At 40.6% G+C, this 20,211-nt stretch overlaps 1 protein-coding gene and 1 long non-coding RNA gene across 4 annotated transcripts in view; one reads left to right on the top strand and one right to left on the bottom strand.

Moving 5' to 3' along the window:
• The window catches only part of LOC122981255, a 571,779-nt gene that overhangs the window by 438,730 nt on the left and 112,838 nt on the right, over positions 1-20,211 (bottom strand). The window lies entirely within an intron of this gene.
• The window catches only part of nisch (nischarin), a 27,198-nt gene continuing 7,352 nt past the window's right edge, over positions 366-20,211 (top strand). Inside the window, exons 1-21 of one of the 3 annotated variants that reach the window (XM_044349884.1) lie at positions 368-812; positions 2,285-2,368; positions 3,410-3,592; positions 5,641-5,689; positions 6,404-6,567; positions 6,661-6,756; positions 7,280-7,375; positions 7,478-7,630; positions 8,245-8,313; positions 8,643-8,828; positions 9,205-9,333; positions 9,565-9,678; positions 11,071-11,278; positions 13,166-13,284; positions 13,920-14,008; positions 15,360-15,662; positions 16,361-16,647; positions 17,150-17,361; positions 17,487-17,962; positions 18,171-18,355; positions 18,488-18,551. In XM_044349884.1, coding sequence (XP_044205819.1) covers positions 732-812; positions 2,285-2,368; positions 3,410-3,592; positions 5,641-5,689; positions 6,404-6,567; positions 6,661-6,756; positions 7,280-7,375; positions 7,478-7,630; positions 8,245-8,313; positions 8,643-8,828; positions 9,205-9,333; positions 9,565-9,678; positions 11,071-11,278; positions 13,166-13,284; positions 13,920-14,008; positions 15,360-15,662; positions 16,361-16,647; positions 17,150-17,361; positions 17,487-17,962; positions 18,171-18,355; positions 18,488-18,551 — 3,347 coding nt within the window. In that variant the 5' untranslated portion in view covers positions 368-731. The other 2 variants (XM_044349885.1, XM_044349886.1) reach the window with 2 other exon arrangements.

Below are 20,211 nucleotides of genomic sequence, written 5' to 3'. Positions count from 1 at the left end.
GACTCATTGAAACGCTTCAGATTTGTGAAACCTTTATTCTATTTCTGAAAACAGGAAAAACGGTTATTTAATTGATATTTTAAACCGTGTTTTAATGAGTCTCTGGAGTCTTCTTATTAATCTAGTCTAGATTTATATAAGTATAAGTATATAAGTATAAGGTTTTTTTGTTTTGTTTTGTTTTTTTTTAAGTCTGGACCTGGTCTAATGTGGTCTGGATGGGGAAAAAAGCAGTGAAATCGCCCTTTTTCTCTTTTCATCAGTAAAATATCTGAAAGTTTCTAACACCTATTTCACAAGTGTAAATGATACAAAAACGGAGGATCATCCGCTAAATATCATTATTTATGTTTCCCTTAAATTTTACCTTAACCCTGAATCTGAAGCTAACTGCAGCGTCGTTTAATTTTTTTTCGGTTATCTTCGGTTTTATTTGGGCTTTTTCGTACGACTTGTCCACTACCTATGTCCTGACTGCTCATACAATGCTCGCATATCTGATAAACGTTTAACAAAACTGAAATAAAAACGCAGTCAAAGAAAAATGTCTCGGAACAACTGTAAATAAAGTTTGGCCGTTTTGAAGCAGTCAGCTGCTCCCGTACCACAACAAATATGGCGTCGGGTGGCGGCTAACTGAGTGGTAGAAACGCTGGACATTCTCCAAAGATTGTTTTACTTAACAGTTGTATAGTTATTAACAGATTATATTTGCTCGTGTTGCTCTAAAGATGGAGTCCTCCCCTTTTCCAGAGGAGGTTTCGGAGAGGAAAGTGTGTGTTGTCGGCTCGGAGCTGGTGGAAAACTACACTGTAAGCTACGTCCGGGTTCAACGGCATTTAGCTTAGCTTGTAGCTAGCCTAGCTTTAGATCTGTCAAAGTGACAGCGAGTTAATGTCGATGAAGTCCTTCTGATAGTGCATGTTACATCTAGTCAGTTATTGTATATATATATATATTTGCGCCAGCTGTTATGTCTTTATTGTCAAGAGGCTGGACTAAATTAGCCACTTACCCCACAAGCTAACCGCTAACTGTCGAGCTAAATGAGCTGTCAGTTTCAGAGCGACATTTCAACATTTCCTCTGATGTTTATAGACCTGACAGCCTTCTACAGATTCTGTTTTCTCTAACAGGAATGATATTTCGTTTATATATCGTGTTAGTTCAGTACAGTTAAGTTTGACAGACAGTAGTTACTCACATAGCTCATAAAATCACGATTGCTCACTAGAAGCAGAGCACCGCATCTGCTACAGTCTTATTTTGTTCTCTCAAATTTAAACAGTTGTCTTGTTTGTTTGTTTTTTTGTGTGGATTTCTTCTTTTTTTAGATACCGTGTATTTGTTTATTTTTTCTTCTTTGTATTTTATTGTACTATGGACCCCCAATGAGCTGTGTCCTTAATAAAGTCTGAATTGAATTTAATTAAAATCTAATGGAAACACATTTCTGCAAGGAAAGGAACAGTTGAATTATAAATGATAATATCTAGGACAGTCCAGGTCAAAATTATGAGAAAATAAGACCTAATAATAAGACTCTCTAGTTAAAAATCTAGTCATCACTGACCATGCACATAGTTTGACAAAAAGAATCTTAGCACAAGGTCCACTTACTGGAATATACTTAGGAGCTTTCAGCCACATCTCATGGCCTTCCTCAGCAGATGGAGTTGCCATGGAGTGGGTCAAGTGTTATCACATGACCTAAGTATGGAATTTGTTGGTCGAACTTGATGATCAGACCAGATGGTCTCTGGTGTTGGATGTGAACATCCTTCTTGATCTGGTCATATGTTTAGGGCTGCAAATGTCTTGTTTTGTCCACAACCCAAAGATATTCAGTTTACTGTCATAGAAGACTAAAGAAACTAGAAAATGTTCACCTTTGAGAAACTGGAGTCAGAGAATTTGGATTTTTTTTTCTAGAAAAATTACTCAAAATTATTAATTGATTATCAAAATAGATGGCAACCAATCAATTAACTGACTAATTGTTGCAGCTCTATGTTTTCTCTTTTCTATGATGTGTGTCACTGTTTTTTTTTTTTTTGTTATGTGTGTTCTTACTGCCTGTGTTGTTGCTCTGTTTGTTTATTAATTTATTGTGGAACTGTTGTGCGAACTCCAAAACAAATTTCTCCATCGGGACAAATACAGTAGATCTTTATCTTCCTCCATTTATTATTGGAGCATCTATTCAGCTCAGGAACTGTTTTGACTCCAGCAGATCCAAAGCAGTCAGGTTGTAATGACTTAGTGTCCTGCTCTGGTGTTTCAGGTCTACATCATCGAGGTGACGGATGGAGAGCACAGATGGACGGTGAAGCACCGATACAGTGACTTCCACGACCTCCACGAGAAGGTAAGAGACTGGAACAGGTCAACAAGCAGCCATTTGCCCCCATGAGTGATTTCTGCTCAGGTAAACAAACAGCAGGACAAAAGTGTTTTTATTTTGAATTCTGTTTGGTGCTGTGATGCATGAAGTAGTGTTTTTTTACTGATGGCGTTTTTAAACAGTCTTGTTTTTATGCTGAACTACAGCATGTTAGACATTCTTCTTTATCCTGCTTTTGCTAACAAGCAGGAATGCAGTTAAATAAAGTCATTTATTTGCCTTTGTGAAATTCTTTTAAGAACAACACTCCCAGCTGTTATAATAAACAGATTATCTGAAATTCCATGATTGGTACAATAATTGAAAATTCAAATTTCGCATTTATCAGAGGATAATATATCAGCCACCAATATATTTTGCATCCCTATGCTACTCGTTATAACCATAATATTTCGTCAGTGATGCATCACTTCTGTTCTTGGTCATAATATCCAACTTTGACCATAAACAGTGTTGACAAAATGTTTATTATGTATATCTGTCATGATTGATTAGCAGTCTGCTATCAGAAAAATGTTTGGTAATAATGGAAAGTAAATTTAATTTGTATTTAATGTGCTAAAACATAAAAATGCCAGTTTGGCCTTTTTAAAAACTACAGGAGTCTCTGAGTTCAAACCTGCAATAGAACAGAGAGCGGGAGCATCTCATGAACAGAAATGGAGAGAGAACAAACCAGACTGGGGCTGCAACTAATGATTATTTTTAGTTTTGATTCATCTGTCCATTATGTTTTGAATGAATCATTTAATGTCTATGTGGTTAAAAATGTCCATCACAATTTCCCAGAGCCCAAAGTGACATCCTTAAATGTTTTGTTTTTCCAACCAACAATCCAAAACCCAAAGAAAACTGGTTTATCATGATAAAAACAGAGAAAAGCAGCATGTCCTCACATTGGAGAAGCTACAACCAAAGAATGTTTGACATATTTGCTTGACAAATGATGCTTAACTTATTGTGATTGTAGTTGTTTGTTTTATCCTGATGTTTGTTTCCCTCCAGCTGACAGCAGAGAAGAAGGTCGACCGACGGCTGCTTCCTCCGAAGAAGATGTTGGGGAAGAACTCAAAGAGTCTGGTGGAGCGGCGGCAGAAGGAGCTGGAGCTCTACCTGCAGACGCTGCTACTGCAGTTCCCACAGGCCACACCCTCTCCGCTCGCCTGCTTCCTGCACTTTCACCTATATGTGAGTACACCTGAGGCTAACACAACCTACGACCTTTGCACATGTGCTGCAGCCTCTTCAGGTGCTACAGCTGATAGTATTCTGCCAGCCCATACTTCAGTTGTAATAGAATATAACGTGCTTGAGTATACGCTCAAATACTGCAACCAGCAGGTACACTAAATGGCCAAAAGTATGTGGACACCTGAACATGGCAGCTGCATTAATCTGCTGCTATAACAGTCTCCACTATTTTAGGAAGACTTTCCACCAGATTTTGGAACCTCGCTGCAGGGATTTGCTCCCATTCAGCCACAACAAAACTGATGTTGAGTGATAAGACTTGGCTCACAATCGATGTTCCAGTTTGTCCGGAATGTGATAGATGGGTTGTTGGGGTCAAGTTCATCCACACCAAACTGGGAAAACCCGTTCTTTATGGCTCTGGCTTTGTGCAGGATTGCATTGTGATGTTGAAACAGAGAAGAGCCTTTTCCAAACTGTTGACACAAAGGAGGCAAACAAATTTCTGAAATATCATTGTATACTGTAGCACTAAGATTTCCTTTCATTTGAACTAAGGAGCCCAAACCAGGAAAAACAGACGGACAAACATGAAACTAAATTGCAACATTGTTATTGTTTTTTCACAGAATTATGTCTATGTCAAATCAGATGCGCATGCGTCAGTGTTTGTGTTTGCCCGCCAGAAGTTGTGTCAGAAATCGCCTTTCAGCCAGTTTTTAACCAGTTTTATGCCATATCTATTCAATAACTCTTTTCGATGTTGGTCGTTTTAACCCTACATTTTAACTGGATAAGGTTCTTCAATCATCAGACGCAGATCTTAAGCGGTTTTAAGGACCTGATTTCTACAGTAAATTCAGCCATAATGGCTGTGTGTGTGGGCTGCAATCATCAGTACTCACAGTTGAAGGAGGATATCCACCACCTAAAGACAGAACTTCGAAAAAAGGATCAGCTGATTGACAGCTTCATCTCCATCGCCGCCGCCCAGGCAAAGCATATCTCCCATATGCAATCCTCCAGCCTTATCGCCCCGGCGGCCCGGTCGCTCTCCTCCCCGATGTCACAGCTGATCTCGGCCTCTGCCGCCACCCTTCCTTGGCTGCTTTCGGTGCACACCGGCACAGCCCACCCGGAGAGTCCTGCAGCCGAAGCGGGTGGCCATTCCTAGAAAAATCCTATTATTCAATTAAAAGGTTTATGACTAATTAAAGATCAGTTTACTGAGCAACACACATTGGAAACACAAAGAGGGATCTTTTAATGGCCAGTATTAACTGAATGATTACACCGAACAAAAACTGTTCAGACATTTTATAGATGGTTCAATTAGTCGGTTAATCGAAATAATAATTTACAGATTAAATATTTGTGTCTGTATAAATGTGTGTTGCTGGGCTCTATCATAGGATGGAGTATAAATGAGGGAACAATGACATGATTGTATTTTTTTTCTTCTGTTCAGTAACTGATGTTTATTTCCCAGGCTGAGAAGCAGTGCTTCTGTTAGCAGTATTTAAAGGCGTTGTGATCACATGATGATGTCAGCACAATGACAGACCAGTGTTGGCTGAGTCCTCAGGACTCTACAGAGCAAACAGCCGACAGAAAAACCTTTTCATGTGATGTGAGATGATCAACACGTGACTGTCACAGACGAGTTAAGTCTCAATCACAAAAAAACTCAACTGCAATTAATGCGTCATCACTGCATAACTATAATGTAACTGTGATGAAAACAACTGATAATATGATGTTCAGTGTCTGAGGTGAGGATCAGGCGTTTGCAGGTGTTGCACTGGTCCCTGTTCACATGTGGTTTAAGTAATCCCGGCTGACATGATGCTATGTAGCTTAAGATTATTCTTTTAATTCTCAACTGTCACAGAAAGTTATCCTTTCAAGAAAAGATTGGTAGAGAGTCGAAACCATGATCAGCTGTCTGTTGAGCAGTGAAGAAATAACATCAGTTAAATGAGTCTACAAGCTAAGCTGTTATTTTGAAGTGAATCCAGTTTGAACAAACTGTTTGTCTCTTTCAGGAGATCAACGGCATCACAGCAGCACTGGCTGAGGAGTTGTTTCATAAAGGTCAGCTTCTTTTCTAACCTTCGACCTGTTTCCTCTCATCTAGTTTCTACAACTGTTATAATAATGAAACTCCTTCTGTGCAGTGGTTTGTTTCTCTCTGTGTTTCTGAAGAGAATTTCTCCCTGCAGCTGTTTTTGAGCTGTTAGAAAAAAAACAACTGTTTTAGTTTAAGAGCTAAAGTTCAATGAGCCAGAACGCTCTGACCCTTTGTATCCACTGTACTTTATTTATAAGGGACGATGCACATTATTTACACAATTAGGATGTAAATATGTCAGATTTAGTCAAGTGACTCTTTTATTGGATAATGACATGATGTGATATTTAATATTTTTCTCCATATTAGACTCTTCGCTCTGTGTTTTATTGAAAATACCAGTTTCAGTAGCTTTTGAAGGCATCACACTTATGATCTGCTGCAACTGAAACATGTTACTGTCAGCTGCTGCATCAATCCAGTTTCCTCAAAAGAATCCTTGGTGGCCTAAAGTTCATGTATATACACACAGATATAAATAGACTACCATGTTAGTACAAAGCTGAATGTTTCAGTTATCGTCAACGTCTGGTTTATAGATGTTGACCTGTAAAACAACAGCTGTGAAGAGTTAACAGTTCGGACTAACCGACTAGCATGTTAAAACTGATAATTGTTCAGATCAATTGTTGTACAGTGATCAATATCAAACCACTGTGTGTGTTTGTGTTCTGTAGGTGAACAGTTGCTGCAGGCTGGCGAGGTCTTTTCTCTCCATCCTCTGCAGCTTTACTCCGTCTCCCAGCAGCTCCGTCTGGCCAAACCCACCTGCTGTAACGGAGACGCCAAGACCGACCTGGGACACATCCTCGACTTCACCTGCAGGCTGCGATACCTGAAGGTGACGCAACTCTTTATTTAACTTAAATCCTAATTGTACAGTTTACTATACTGATGGTATATGTTCTCACTGCTTTTTGTCTCTGTTGGTCAGATCTCTGGTACCACAGGTCCAGTAGGAACCAGCAACATCCAGGAGAGCAGTCTCCCCTTCGACCTGTCTGTTTTCAAATCGCTGCTGCAGATAGAGGTAACTGTCTTTCCTCAAAATACTGTTCTCTTCGTCTGTACACATTTAGGATTCCTGCCTTGTTGGATGTGGGTTAATGAAAACCAATAACAGGTTAGTGCCAGGTTACAGGAGAGACTAATCACCCGTTCTGCTTATTCACATAAACAGGTGGTGCTGGAAACTTTGTGGTGTAGAGATGACTTGTGGGTCCAAAACATAAAGAGACTAAAAAAAAAAAGAATAAAGGGGGTGGTGTCTGGTGGTCTAGGTTATACCGTAACCGTAATGTTCCTAAAAAGAGACAAATTAATTGATATGATCACACAAATGCCAGCTAATGTGAGCAGCAGCAATCAAATGCTATGATGTACCTGAGATGTTGGTGCTTAATTAATTATGTAACTATGTTCTCTTGAGTATATTCCTATTACAGTAGTTGATGGGAACACACTGATGGAGATTTTCTTTTGACTTTTCAGACTTAAGGTCTACCAAAATTTGGATAAAAGCATAACTTCTCTCTCTCTCTCTCTCTCCTCAGATCAGTGAGTGCAGCTCTCAGCAGATTCAAGGTTTGTCGTCTCTGAGGTCGAGTCTGGCAACTCTGAGTATCCACCACTCCACAGAAACTATGATGGTACCGTTTAAATTAAATACCACTCTATAATATACATGTTTATGTAGTGTATTGTATCTCGTGTACTGATATGTGTACTGTGATGCTGATGGCGTCCTCCAGTCGATCCTGGTCCCGGAGGCGAGCGAGTTCTCTCAGTGGGAGGTTGAGGGGGCGGAGTCTGGCTGTGCCGTCACCGCCGTCATCCCCGTGTGGAGAAACCTGACCACGCTGGACATGAGCCGCAACTGCATCAGTACCATCGACAGCTCAGTGGTGAGATACGTCCACCAAACCTAAACAGAGACGGAAAGTTTGAGCTTCACCGAGAGTTCAGTCGATAAATTCAGTCAGTGTTTAAAAGTTTCCATTATTTATTTATTTACCCCCCCCCCCACAGTGAAATCAGAGGAGGAAATACTGACTGACTCTAGTCTGTCTGTTCATTTCACACAATATCTCAGATGATGTTATTATTATCTTTAATAATATATATGGTTAGATTTTATTTTGATGATTTCTTGGAAGGATTTGTGTCACTGCTTTGTTCTGTTAAGTTCCCATGGTCACAAAAATCCTTCTTAGAGGAAGCTGTGCATCTCAAACAAAACACATTTTGAGTTCTGGCACTTTGTATCACAGTGATAACAGTAAAACAGTCTTCAGAACTATAAGGTATTCAACCTAGTCATGTGATCAGTTTTTTGTCCTTATCTGAAATCTTGAGATCCAGATGATTTAACAATATTTGGTTGTGGTGATTCAATTAAAGATGCATCATGGGTCAGTCGGCTGTTGTATCAGGGCAGGCTGGGTAAGTGAATAAAAGACAGTTTAGGCTCCATAGATCAGTTTCTGTTTGCTGACACTTGAGTTTTTCTCTGTTGTAGAAACTGATTCCTAAGGTGGAGTTTCTGGATCTGAGTCACAACCAGCTGTCCTCAGTGGAAAACCTCCAGGTATGTTGATTAATTTGATGATAATGATCTATATTAATCAATTATTTGCTCGGACAATACTGGACCAATGTCAGAAAATAATAAAAAATGTCCACTTCAGTAAGTCAGGCTTATTTTCAGGAAATTCTGTTTCATAAAGGAGATTTAAATAAGTGCTGCGTTTAGTGTGACACGGGTTAGAAACACTGTAACAGTTAATATTGACTCAAATTTAGGACTAAACTTACACTCAGCTGCTGCAACAGACAACTAGTCCTGACAAGTTCTGTTCAACTGCTGTGTTGTTTGGTGTTAATAATAGTACTGACGTAGTTGTCCTGTGGTTGCAGCACCTGTACAACCTGGTCCACGTGGATCTGTCCTACAACAACCTGCGGGTCCTGGAAGCTGCTCACACCCGTTTAGGCAACATCAAAACCCTCAGCCTGGCCGGCAACCAGCTGGACCAACTGACCGGCCTCACCAAGCTCTACTCGCTGGTCAATCTGGACCTCAGCCACAACCAGCTGGCTCAGGTAACCGCAGCGAGGCCGCCCTCGCTTATAATTTATTGTAAGAGTGCAAAAGACTACTCCATAGCTTTTGCATTCTTTTAATTCTATATATATATCTTTTTATCCAAAGAAAGAAAAGAAAATATGGAGAAAATGATCAATTATAAAAGGTGTTAAATATGCTATTAACATAAAAATAATCTCTTTCTTCATTTTCTGTCATCTGTCTAGTATCAACTCTCCAATAAAGGCATAAAATACACCTTTTTTGAAGAAGAAGAAATGTAGATCAGACACACTCTTGAAAAATAACTTTAGGCTGTGAACAAGGGAGTCAGTGGAGGTTTGATTTGGGTTGTTGGTGATAATGGTGATGATGGTGTTTGTATGTTTCCAGTTGGAGGAGATCAGGAACATCGGCTCTCTGCCCTGTTTGGAGAAACTCAACCTGTCCAATAACCCCATGTGCATCATCCCCGACTACAGAACCAAAGTCCTGGCCCAGTTTGGAGACCGTGCAGCAGAGGTACATGACCGAAAACCACCTCACTGTTAATATTACTACTGCACTGCTACTGTGTTACCACTGTTACTACTACCTCAGTGGAGGTACATGACCTTCTACTACTATAGAAACTGCTCATACTACTACTGCTACAACATCTTTATCAATATTACTGCTCCCACAAGTTCAACTGCTTATTTTTTTTAACCAGAGCACACATCTATGTTTGTTTATCCTCTGTGTCTTCGTCAGGTTTGTCTGGACGGTAAAGTGACGACAGAGAAGGAGCTGGACACAGTGGAAGTGTTGAAAGCCATTCAGAAAGCCAAAGAAGTCAAAGATAGGATGAGCAGCGGTGACAAGAAGGTACACTCTGTCCCACTGAATCACGCAGCACCAGTCAGTATTAGTTAGATTATATTGTCAGGTACTGTATATTCACACAGCCTGCACGTTAAAGGTTTAAATAGTTAAAAATGGTGAAGAGTTTCATTGTTATCAGTCTTAATTATCTGGTATTAATCTTAATTTGTGTCGTTGCAGTCGGGTAGAAACCTGGAAACTCTTTCTTTGGGGTTTACATGTTTTAAAAGATAATTGACGTTACTTTAAGTGTGGTTTTAAATATGGGTAAACTTTTAACATGATCAGCCTCATTTTACATCTTTCTTGGTCGTTTTCTATAATCGTTGCTTTTAGATTAATTCATTCTGAAACCTGCTGTAGTAGTTTTGTAATTCTGATGCAATTATAGACCAATCAGAAACCACCACAAGACAAAATCCACCAATTACATGTGACTATTATTGATCCAGATATCTAAAACCTCTGATCAATCACTGTTATTAAAATACACTTTCCACTAACAAGACCTTTTTAGATTAGAAAGATTGTGCACATCAGCAGCAGAGTTTAGATGTAATAACAACATCTTGTATATAACCAATAAATTATACAAGTATGGGCATAAAACAGGTATGATTAGGTGTGTGTGCTCTGATCTGTGAAGTTCTTGAGCTAAACCTTTGTGTGTTTAAACAGTTTAAACAGCTTTCAAAATTGTGTTAGTCTTGTATATTTCCTGTAAATGTTCAGAACACATTCAGACTTTTATTCATTATTCATGCATCGTTCTGTAGACACACATATATAGAGATGGAGACATATTTCAAGGCCTGATTATTCTTGCTTTTGTAACAAAACAGAAGAAAAGGTTTTTCTTTTTAGGCCTTGAAGCCACATGTTGCTCAGTCTTTTGAGAAAAAATGTTTAAAACTAAATGTGCATTCATTCTCAAGGCTGGACACCCACACAGGAAGCGATTCTGGGCAGTTTAACAATATCCACTGAATACAAATGTTTACAAGGTCGATGCGCAGGAGGAAAATGTTGACCGTGAATGTTTTATCAGCTTCACAAAAGCAAAAAAATATTGATGGGCGGCTTGTTGACGGATTTCTGCACATTTACAGATTGAAAGGAAGCTATGAAACCCGTCACAAGTCAGCAGGTTTCAACTTTCAGCACAGATTTAGCTCTTCAACTTCACAGTTTGGTTTTTACATTTTCATACAACCTCATACATGTAATTACACAACTAAGAGCCATACTAGAGTACTGGATTGCTGAAACCAGTACTAAGAGCAGTGACTGTTTCTCTGCTGCTGATGGAGCTGCTGGTGGCACATTTAGGATCTGGATGATGATGTAGGTGACTTCTGCTCTCTGAAGGCTTCCTCCTCTCTGTCCTCTCGTCAGATCAGTGAGGAGACCAGGCTGTCTGCTGCTGCACCTCCTCCCCTCTCCTCTTCCTCTCCCCCCACCTCCTCCTCCTCCATCACCTCCTCCTCATGCTGCTCCTCTGCTGTCGCTCCTCCTGCTGTCTCCTCTTCCACCTCCTCCTCTTCTTCCTCTTCCTCTTCCTCCTCTTCCTGTCCGGCCCAGCAGGCTGCCTGCCCCAGCCAAGGTAATCATGTATGTATCAGGCTGTGCAGGGCTGAGGGAGGGAGGGAAGGAGGGGGGGGGGGGCGATGGTTTTTATTTCTGCTGAAAGACAGCGGCTAAAAAAATCTGGAATGTCAGGAATGTGAAAGAGTCTGTTTCCAAAACTAGCAGCTGGATAAAACAACAAACAGTGAAATACAGACATTTCTAGCTCCCAGAGTCTCAAGATGATGTCTTCAACTGTCTTTTGTCAGTCCAAAACCCCAAACCGCCAAAATAAACAGTTTATAATGATATAAAACAGAGAAAAGGGCAAATTCTCACAATTTTTTACTGGATTAATGACCTGAGCAGCTAATCAATTATCAAAATTTAAAATATTCTCAAGTTTCAGTTGATTGACTGATTAATTGACTAATCACTTCAGCTCTAGCATCATCTGTTCAGACAGAATTGTTAGGATTTACAGTTTTAATAACATGATTTTGCCCTGAATGTGTGTTCCTGGTCAACAGATACAGTAGGTAACACTGTTTTTTCTTTGTGTAAATGTGAAACAAACAGAGATACAATCGCTGGTTACACAATGTTCTGAAAATAAAGAATACATTAAATAATTATCCCTCTCACATCAGGTCAGACACATAGTTTCTGAAGCATCTCGTGTCACAACAGCCACACTTGTGTGAAATAATGCCTCTATTCTTTGTCCCCGAAGGTTAATGTTAGAGGAGGTGGTCTTTGTTTCAGACGAGATGATCGACCTCCGCTATAAACGATGGCAGGAAACCCTGAATATCATGAGTCAAGTAGAAATATGTCCAGTACAGAGATAGGTCCGGGATGTGTTTAGCCTAGCTTAGCACACAGACCGGAAGCAGGAGGAAACTGCTAGGCTAGCTCCATCAAATGAAAATACACCCCACCCTCTAAATCCGTCTGATTTATATGTTTCATCTTGTTAATCAAACAGAAATGTAAAAACATGAAAACACGAAATCTGTCTGGCTGTTGCCTTCAGTGAAGATCAAATTTGGTTTAATTCTCTCTGATTTTGTATATTTTCTTTTCTAATTTGACGGTAATTAGCCTTGTGGATGTAAACATGACTTAAAATGTTGTCTACAGATAATGAAGATAGAGAGCATCTCTTAATAGACTCTAAACTAGATCTCCTCAGCGTTATATTTCTTCCTGCTCAGAGTGAGAGGAAATCACTCATCGGTTATCTGATGCTTCATAAGTTCATAAGTTCAAACTCAGTCTTATATCACAAGTGTGCACAGAGTTGACATTTATTCATCACACAGGTTGCACCAGCCTGATTGATTCTTAATAAAACTTAGCTGTAACTATATTTACACCACTGACAACTTTATTTATATGCTAACCTCCCTCTCTGACTCTAGTAAACGGTTTGTTGTGGCTGCATACTGGGTGTTTGAATCTGAATGCATGTGTATTTTTTTTTTTTTTTACGCCTGTCTAGTGAAACAAGGTTTAAGTGTTTTTTTGATTGTTTTTTTTTTAATCGGATTTCTTTCATAACTAAGTATGCATGAATATATTACTACAGAAACTTAGAGCATCCACCGTTGTAAATCATTTTTAGGTCCACTATGTTCTGTTTCAGTTTAATTTAAAACTTTGTAGATTATTATTTATTTTAGTGTAGATATTTAGTTTCCCATGACGACCCGTTTACCCTGAAAAGGGAAACAGTGAACGCTTAAAATGATTCTGCACAGAACTAGTGAAATTAAAGATGTCAAGTTGTGGCACAAAATGTCAGAATCAATCCAAACATAGTGGCTCGAGCACTGAACAGACTCACATCAGTCAAACAAACAAGTCTGCAGATGTTTTCCTCGGCATCAGCATCGCTGATCTGTTTGGTTTCCTGTTTCAGAAGTGACGAGCAGAGAAGAAGCCGCAGTTCCCCCCAGCGTTCTCCCTCCTGTGGACGCTGCACCTCCCCCCGCAAGCTTTAACACCAACACACACCTCCTGTCTGCTGACACCACCCAGGTTTGACACACACCTGAAACACCGGGGAGGGCTGGTGTCTGTTACCATGACAACCAACAGGATGTCAGTTAGGAAGAGAAAGGAATTTTGATTGGATGAAGGGCTGGGGGGATGTTTAGAAGTCTTTTAAAGATTTTCTGCGGTGGAATTATGTAACCAAAATGACCCAAAATTAAACTAATCATTTAGATGAGGGGGTGTAAAGTGAAGAATGCCAGAGGATGTAACTTAATGTCAGAAATTTGCAGAGTGAACTTTCTGAGGTCTCAAACGCAGCCTGAAATACTGACAGTATGTTAACAGTCTTAATTTTAGAGATCTAAATCTGCACAGTTAGTTGTTTGTAGATGAGAATTTAGCTTTTTTTTTAGCCGATATTGAAGTGTTATTCCACCACTTTGGTGTAGACTAAAATATCTTGAAAAATACTAGAGGTATTATCATGAAATTTGGTACAGATTCATTTTCCCTGCAGGATGAATTGTAACTTTGGACTTTTCTTGCTCCACCAGCAGCTCAACGTTTAGTTTACATGAGCTACATGAGGTGTACAGACGGAGGTAGAATTAGTTCAGATGTTTGTGTTTGTTTACAGTCAGCTGGGTTGTCATGTTTCTTCATGTGTTTGTCCGCAGGTACAACAACCTGCTGTCAGTCTGTCTGAACACACATACTGTGGAGCTCCTACAAGCATTACTACGACTGTAACTACTACTACTGTCTGGTCAGTATCAGATTACAGTGCTTCTACCTTAATATAAATGAACAACTCTAAATAAAGTTCAGGCACTTTTACTTTAAAGGCTTTTAATAGCTTTTAATTGATTTAAAAAAAAAAAAAAAAGTGCAGGAAGTGTTGCATTGACAATAGCTTAACAGCAAAAAAAGCAGCAAAGTAGAGGCGTCTGAAAATTGTGAGTGAACGAAAACAGCGTTTGTTTGTGAATATGACACAATTTTGCGGTTGAACTGATTGAATTTGCTCTGTGGAAATGTACATTATACTGAATTTATGAAGACAACATGACCACAAGGAGGAAGTGTTGAGATTACATTAACAGCAAATGCAAACTACAGAGAACAGAAAAACTTTTTACAACAATGTGACCGAATAAACTTCTAAAACAGGGAAATTAGAAATAAAGTACAGTTTCCAACATGAGACTTTCTCAAATAGAAGTGTCTCTGCAGTAGAGGTTCATAAAGACCCCAGCAACTATTTGAACATTTACTGTACTACTACTATGACTACTAATACTACTAATACTATGACCTGGGGCGTCCTGGGGCTGAATGGTTGAGACATCAACCGCAACATCCTCAGTTCGATTCCAGCCGGGGACCTTTGTTGCATGTCATAGCCCTCGTTCTTCATTGGTTTCCTGTCTGTCTCTATACTGTCAGCTGTTCAATATGGGCAAAAAATTCAAAAAAACATTATAGTAGTACCTGATAAACACCAGCTAACACTGCTGTAAACTGGTGCAGGTGAAAACCGTAAACAGCTGTACATCTACAACCACCCCAACAACATCAGAAAAGACTAATGATGCTCCTGCTACTCTTTAGTTTTACTGCTGCTACTGAAACTGTTACCCCAAGTACTACTATCAATTGCACTACTACTTCCACAGCTGCTACAGTCACTTTTATTAATGTTATTTATTCAGTCAGGCTTATCTCCTGCTAACAGAACCTGCTGGAAGTCAAGATGGAGGCAGCTGTAGGTCTTTATGTGTCCAGTAGGAGGTGCTGCTGCTCCTCCCTCCTCCACTGGAGAACAGCTTCAGGAGAAGTCAGCCTTGATAAGACAATTTTACTTTAATACTTCCAAATCTCTAATGCCCTCAGTTTTTCTCTGTCAGTTTAATTGAGCTGCATCGAGCTACAACCGTAAAGCAAAAGAACAGATAACGAATGAAAAGGAATCAGTAATGTGGGACAGTTGGTGAAATAACTGTGAATGGGGGTATTTATGAAAGTAAATAGCTAATAGGACAAGTGTTAAATAATTTGAACTGATGTTTCTTATGTGGAAAACTTAGAAATCTCTGCTCTTCCTGTTTCTCCTCCAGTTGTGTCTGCTCTTCTTCCTCCTCCACACAAATTGAAACCAGTTGCTCCACCTGCAGCGCCACTTGGTGTCCTCTTCTTCCTACTCGCCTGCTCTCCCTCTCCTCCTCCTCCTCCTCCGACAAAGACTTCATTATCCAGCTCTCCCAGCGTCTCGGCTCTACCTGGAAGGAGCAGAAGAAGATGGACGAGGAGGAGGAAGAGGAGGTGGAGGAGGAGGAAGAGGAAGTGGAGAGAAAAGAGAGGAGGTCTGAATCCAGAGAGGTTCAGTCCCATGTAGAGGGCACAGAAGTGGGAAGTCCCAGGTAATTCAACCAGCAATGTTCTCGTCTTGGTTTCAGGGATTTCTAGATGTCCCCCCTGGTTTATGGGATTCTTAATGGTTCTCAGATCCCCAAAAATTCAAATTGGCATCAGAGATCCCTTAAAACTTAAGTTTCCCTTCATTTATTGGATTTCCAATGGTTTCTGAGATCCCCGAATATTCTGAGATTCCTAGAGGTTTGTGCTGGTTTCCTGGATTCCTTAAGGTTTCTGAGATTCCCTTCATTTCTTGTTTGCTTGTGGGGTTTCCAATCGTTTCCCTAAAATTCACGTTGGTTTCTGGCACTCACAATGAATTTCAGTGGTTTCTAGGATCCTCTAAAGGTCCCACTGGTCTTGCCTAATTTCTATGATTTCCAGACATTCCTCTTGGTTTCTGGGATCTAACTGGTTTCTGCAATCCCTTAACAGCTCCTGCTGGGTTCAGGGTTTCCCAATGGGCTCTCCAATCCTCTAAATGTCCCACAGGTTTCTGGGATTCCGAAAAGGTTCTGAGAGCTTAAAATTTTTACCGGTGTCTGAGATCCCTTAAAAACTGGGTTCTGGGATTTCTGGCAGGTTGGTGAGATCCCTTAAACCTCCTGCTGGTTTTTGTGATTCCCATACTTCCATGTTTCCACAGCTGTTGCAGCCAGGAGAGAAGGACTGTGTAGATGACTGTTTATACTCATTATTCCAGTCCAGGTTCCAGGGACGGCTACTTCGAGATGGGTCTGGATGATTCGGTTGAGGAGTCGGTCTGCTCCTCCTCCACGTCGCTCGCTGCTCCTCCTCCGGGGCCCAGCGACCAGGTGGAGCTGCGTGAAGAGGAAGAGGAGGAGGTGCAGGTCCGCAGGGTTCTCTGGTGCTACTGTCTTCAGGTGAAGGAGGAGGTGGAGCAGAAGGAGGCCTGTCTGGTGCTGACGGACCGGCTGTTGGGCCTCTTGTACCTATCAGAGGATTTCACATGGACCAATCAGGACGCAGGTAAACACACAATCAGCTTCAGTCAGACTTTTGTTTAGATACTTCTTGTAAACAAATATGGAAGCTGTGGTTGCTGTTCTTGTTAATATAATGTTTTTAGAATAAACACAACTGAAAAAAACCCATCGTAATCCAGATATATACAGTAGAGCCGAAATAATCAATCAGTTAATTGAGTAGTGGATTGTCAGAAAATTAATCGGAAACCATTTAGATAATTTGAGCGATTGTTTAAGTAATTTTTTCTGTACAAACATTCCTTAGTTTCAGCTTCTTAAATATTAGGATTTGATGCTTTTCTTTGTTTTATATTATTGTAAACTGACCTGTGTTTTAAACCAAATCATATTAATTGATGGATTTAATCAGCAGTTTAATTGATAATAAAAACAATTGTTACTTGCAGCTACAACATGCAGTAAATTAAATGATGTGTGGTAGACCTGTTGTGCTGTAATGATTCTGGTGAAATATTAACAGCGATCTGTTCTCCTGTTCTCAGACCAGCAGCAGAGTCCGACCACAGAGGAGGTGCTGTCCGGCCTGCAGGTGAACCTCCTGCTGCCCTACTCCCAGCTCCTGCTCTCCTCGCGAGACGAGCTCCCCGACTCCTGTCTCGCCTTCGGGCTCCGGGACGGTCCGACCCGCTGGTACATCTTTTCCGAGGCCGAGGAGCTGCGGCAGACCAGGACTGAGCTGACACCGCTGATCCAGGTCAGAGAGAAGCACATGAGCTGTTTTGAATCCCTGAACAGCCTCGGATCAGTTTTCTGTCACTGTAGATTTTTTTTTTAAAACTTTTATCAAGCTAAAGTCTTTCTGTCATTGTGTTCATGCAGGCAGGAGAGTTTCAGACTGATCCGGAGCCTCTCAACACTCCTCAGCTCCTCCCCCGCTTGCTCCTAAACTCGTGGGAGCTGGAGGAGAGTCAGGCAGCCCGGGGAGGCTACCCTGCCCACCTCCTCCCCTCTTCTTACTCCTCCTCCTCCTCCTCCTCCTCTGCCTCAGACACCCACTCCCTCCTGTCAGACATCTTACCCAAGAACGAAGAGCCCACACTCCCTTCTCTCCTCTTCCTCACCCACCGACACCTCTGGGTGCTGAAGATGGACTTCAGAGAGCTGGCAGAAAGAGAGAGGAGCAGCACTGACCTTCATCACCCCTCCTCCTCCTCCTCCTCCTCCTCATCCTCATCCTGGTGCAGGCTGGTCCGTGTGCCCCTCGGCTCTGTGGTGCTTCACCCCAGAGAGAGAGCTCATCATGTCGGGGATAAAACCAGCAACACGTCCTGCCCCGACCCAAAACACCACCACAGGTACGGAGTCTGTGATTGGTCTAAATCAATGGACTCGATGTATTCTTCTTATTCTGGTGTCACACAAAGATTAATTCCATGTTTTTGAAAACAGACCATTAAAATTGACTCTCGTACATCTGATGTTCTCATATGTTGTTCCTATTCTTCAATTTCCTTGCTCTTAAATGTCGTCATATCTGTATTTTAACCACCATGTTGTGTCCAGGAGGAGTCACACTGTGGAGCTGCTGCTGGGAGGTCAGAGGCTGCTGCTGCTCTTCCCTCTGGCCCGGGACAGAAACTCTTTCCTGGGGGAGCTGAGCCAGCAGAGAGCCTCTCTGGAGGGGCTGAAGATGGTGGCTCTACCCCGACCCTGCAGACCCTGTCCACATCAGGGACAACACACACAAGGTGAAGACAAAACTACCTGTTCATACACTCAGACCAACAAAGGAATTTTCCTCCTTATGGTGTCATTTTGTTTGAACTCTCCTGGTTTCTTCTCCCAATTTGTTTGACACCTGTTTGTTGATGTGTTGTCAGGCCGTCACAGATCCAGAGACCAGTGCTGCTGCACCAATACCAAGAAATCACACGGCTCCAGCAGGTAGAATTCTTAAACATTTCTGTTTAGTCCAATATAGATTACTTTCTCTCCACATTACTGCAGAATTATTCCTCTTGTGGCTGTGCCTGCATTTACAGCTGCCTGATAATATCACGGTTTTACTTTAACTCTAGAACTGCCACAGATAATTGTATGTTAGTATGTTTTAATAAAATATTCATGTCCTTCAGTCTTTGACTTTTCCTAAAATACTGTTGTGAAGCACCGCATATTGTTGGCTCCAGATTAAAAACATAGGTATTTACACCTATAACCTCCACCGGTTAAAATTTACCCGTTTATGAAATGCATTTATTTTTGTGAGATTCATGTTTAAAAATTCTATGTTGCTAAGCAACTACTTCAAGTCATAATTAAATTATAACAAGAGCAGAGGAGAATGACCTGCAAAAAAAAAAACCTTCACCAAACGCCTGAAGAGCAGGAAAGCTGAAAGTGTGTTTGAGGGACACGTTTAATCACGTGTTCAAATGAAGACGGTCGGGCTACTCACAAACGTTCATTTTGTATAAAACTTATTTTCAGTTGATTGATTATTCATTTACTTGTTGCCTTGTTCTGTTTTGATGAATATATAAGCCTATTTATGTTACGATATAAATTTTAAAAAAGCTTTAACCTCAAGTTTCTTGTTGATGTTCTCTTATTCAAACACTGTTGAAATGCCTACATTATAATTGTTTTTAAACTCTTGAAATAAAAATAGCTGTATTGGTCAGACTCTAATGATCACTACTATCAAATTTCATAAAATCGCATAAAAAGAAGTTATTTTTTAGAATTTATTTATTTTTGTCACTGTCAGTGAAGTCATCACACTGCTGCCTGGTGTTTTATCACTTTATTTATTATTCCAGCAAGGAGTTACACCTTTGTTTCCATTAAATATTGAATTGTGGAACTGTATTATTCATCAACACCACACTTAAAATAAAAATGAAGTAATTATAGTAGCTGGATCACTGTGACTGCTTTAAATTGTTTCCTTGATTGAACAACCTGACAATCAGCATAGTGATGAAAGAGACACAGCTTTCACTCAAGGCTAAATGGATTCTGTTGATACATTTACATTCAATACATACAGATGATCCTTAGAGGAGTCTGACGGGTCCAAATTATCTTTAGTCTAATCAGGTCTGTGTCAATATGTAAGTATGTCTTATACTCAAGTGGACATAAGTGTGACCAGCCCTGATCAGGTGATGCATTGTCATTGTCACCGGAGAAAAAAATGTTTTTTGATTCAGACAGAGAGAGAGAGAGAATTGTGAAGTGCAGGAAAAATGACATGTGCAGCTGCTTGTTGATTGGTGGAGCGTCGTGCCGCTTTTAGTCTCTCTGTGTGGGTCTGTTCCAGTCTACCACATTTTAGATCAGACCTGTGAAGACCTCTGTGCAGGACTACTAAAAATATACATCACATCAACCCCCTGGACTCATCAGCTGATCTGATTTTCACAAACTCAACTGATTACACTTCACTACACATCACATGTGCCACTGTCCTGTTTTCCAGCATCAACTTTCCAGAAAAGCAGCAGTTTTATTACATTTGCTCCCTGAAGAAACGGTGTATCGTCTTCTTCCACAGCAGCGATCATGAGAGATGACTTATTAACTTATTACTCATATCTTT

This window comes from Thunnus albacares, chromosome 4 (genome assembly GCF_914725855.1).
Source record: "Thunnus albacares chromosome 4, fThuAlb1.1, whole genome shotgun sequence".
Classification (NCBI taxonomy): Eukaryota; Metazoa; Chordata; class Actinopteri; order Scombriformes; family Scombridae; genus Thunnus; species Thunnus albacares.
The sequence above is the reverse complement of the archived record's forward strand: the minus strand, read 5'-3'. Positions and strand labels throughout refer to the sequence as shown.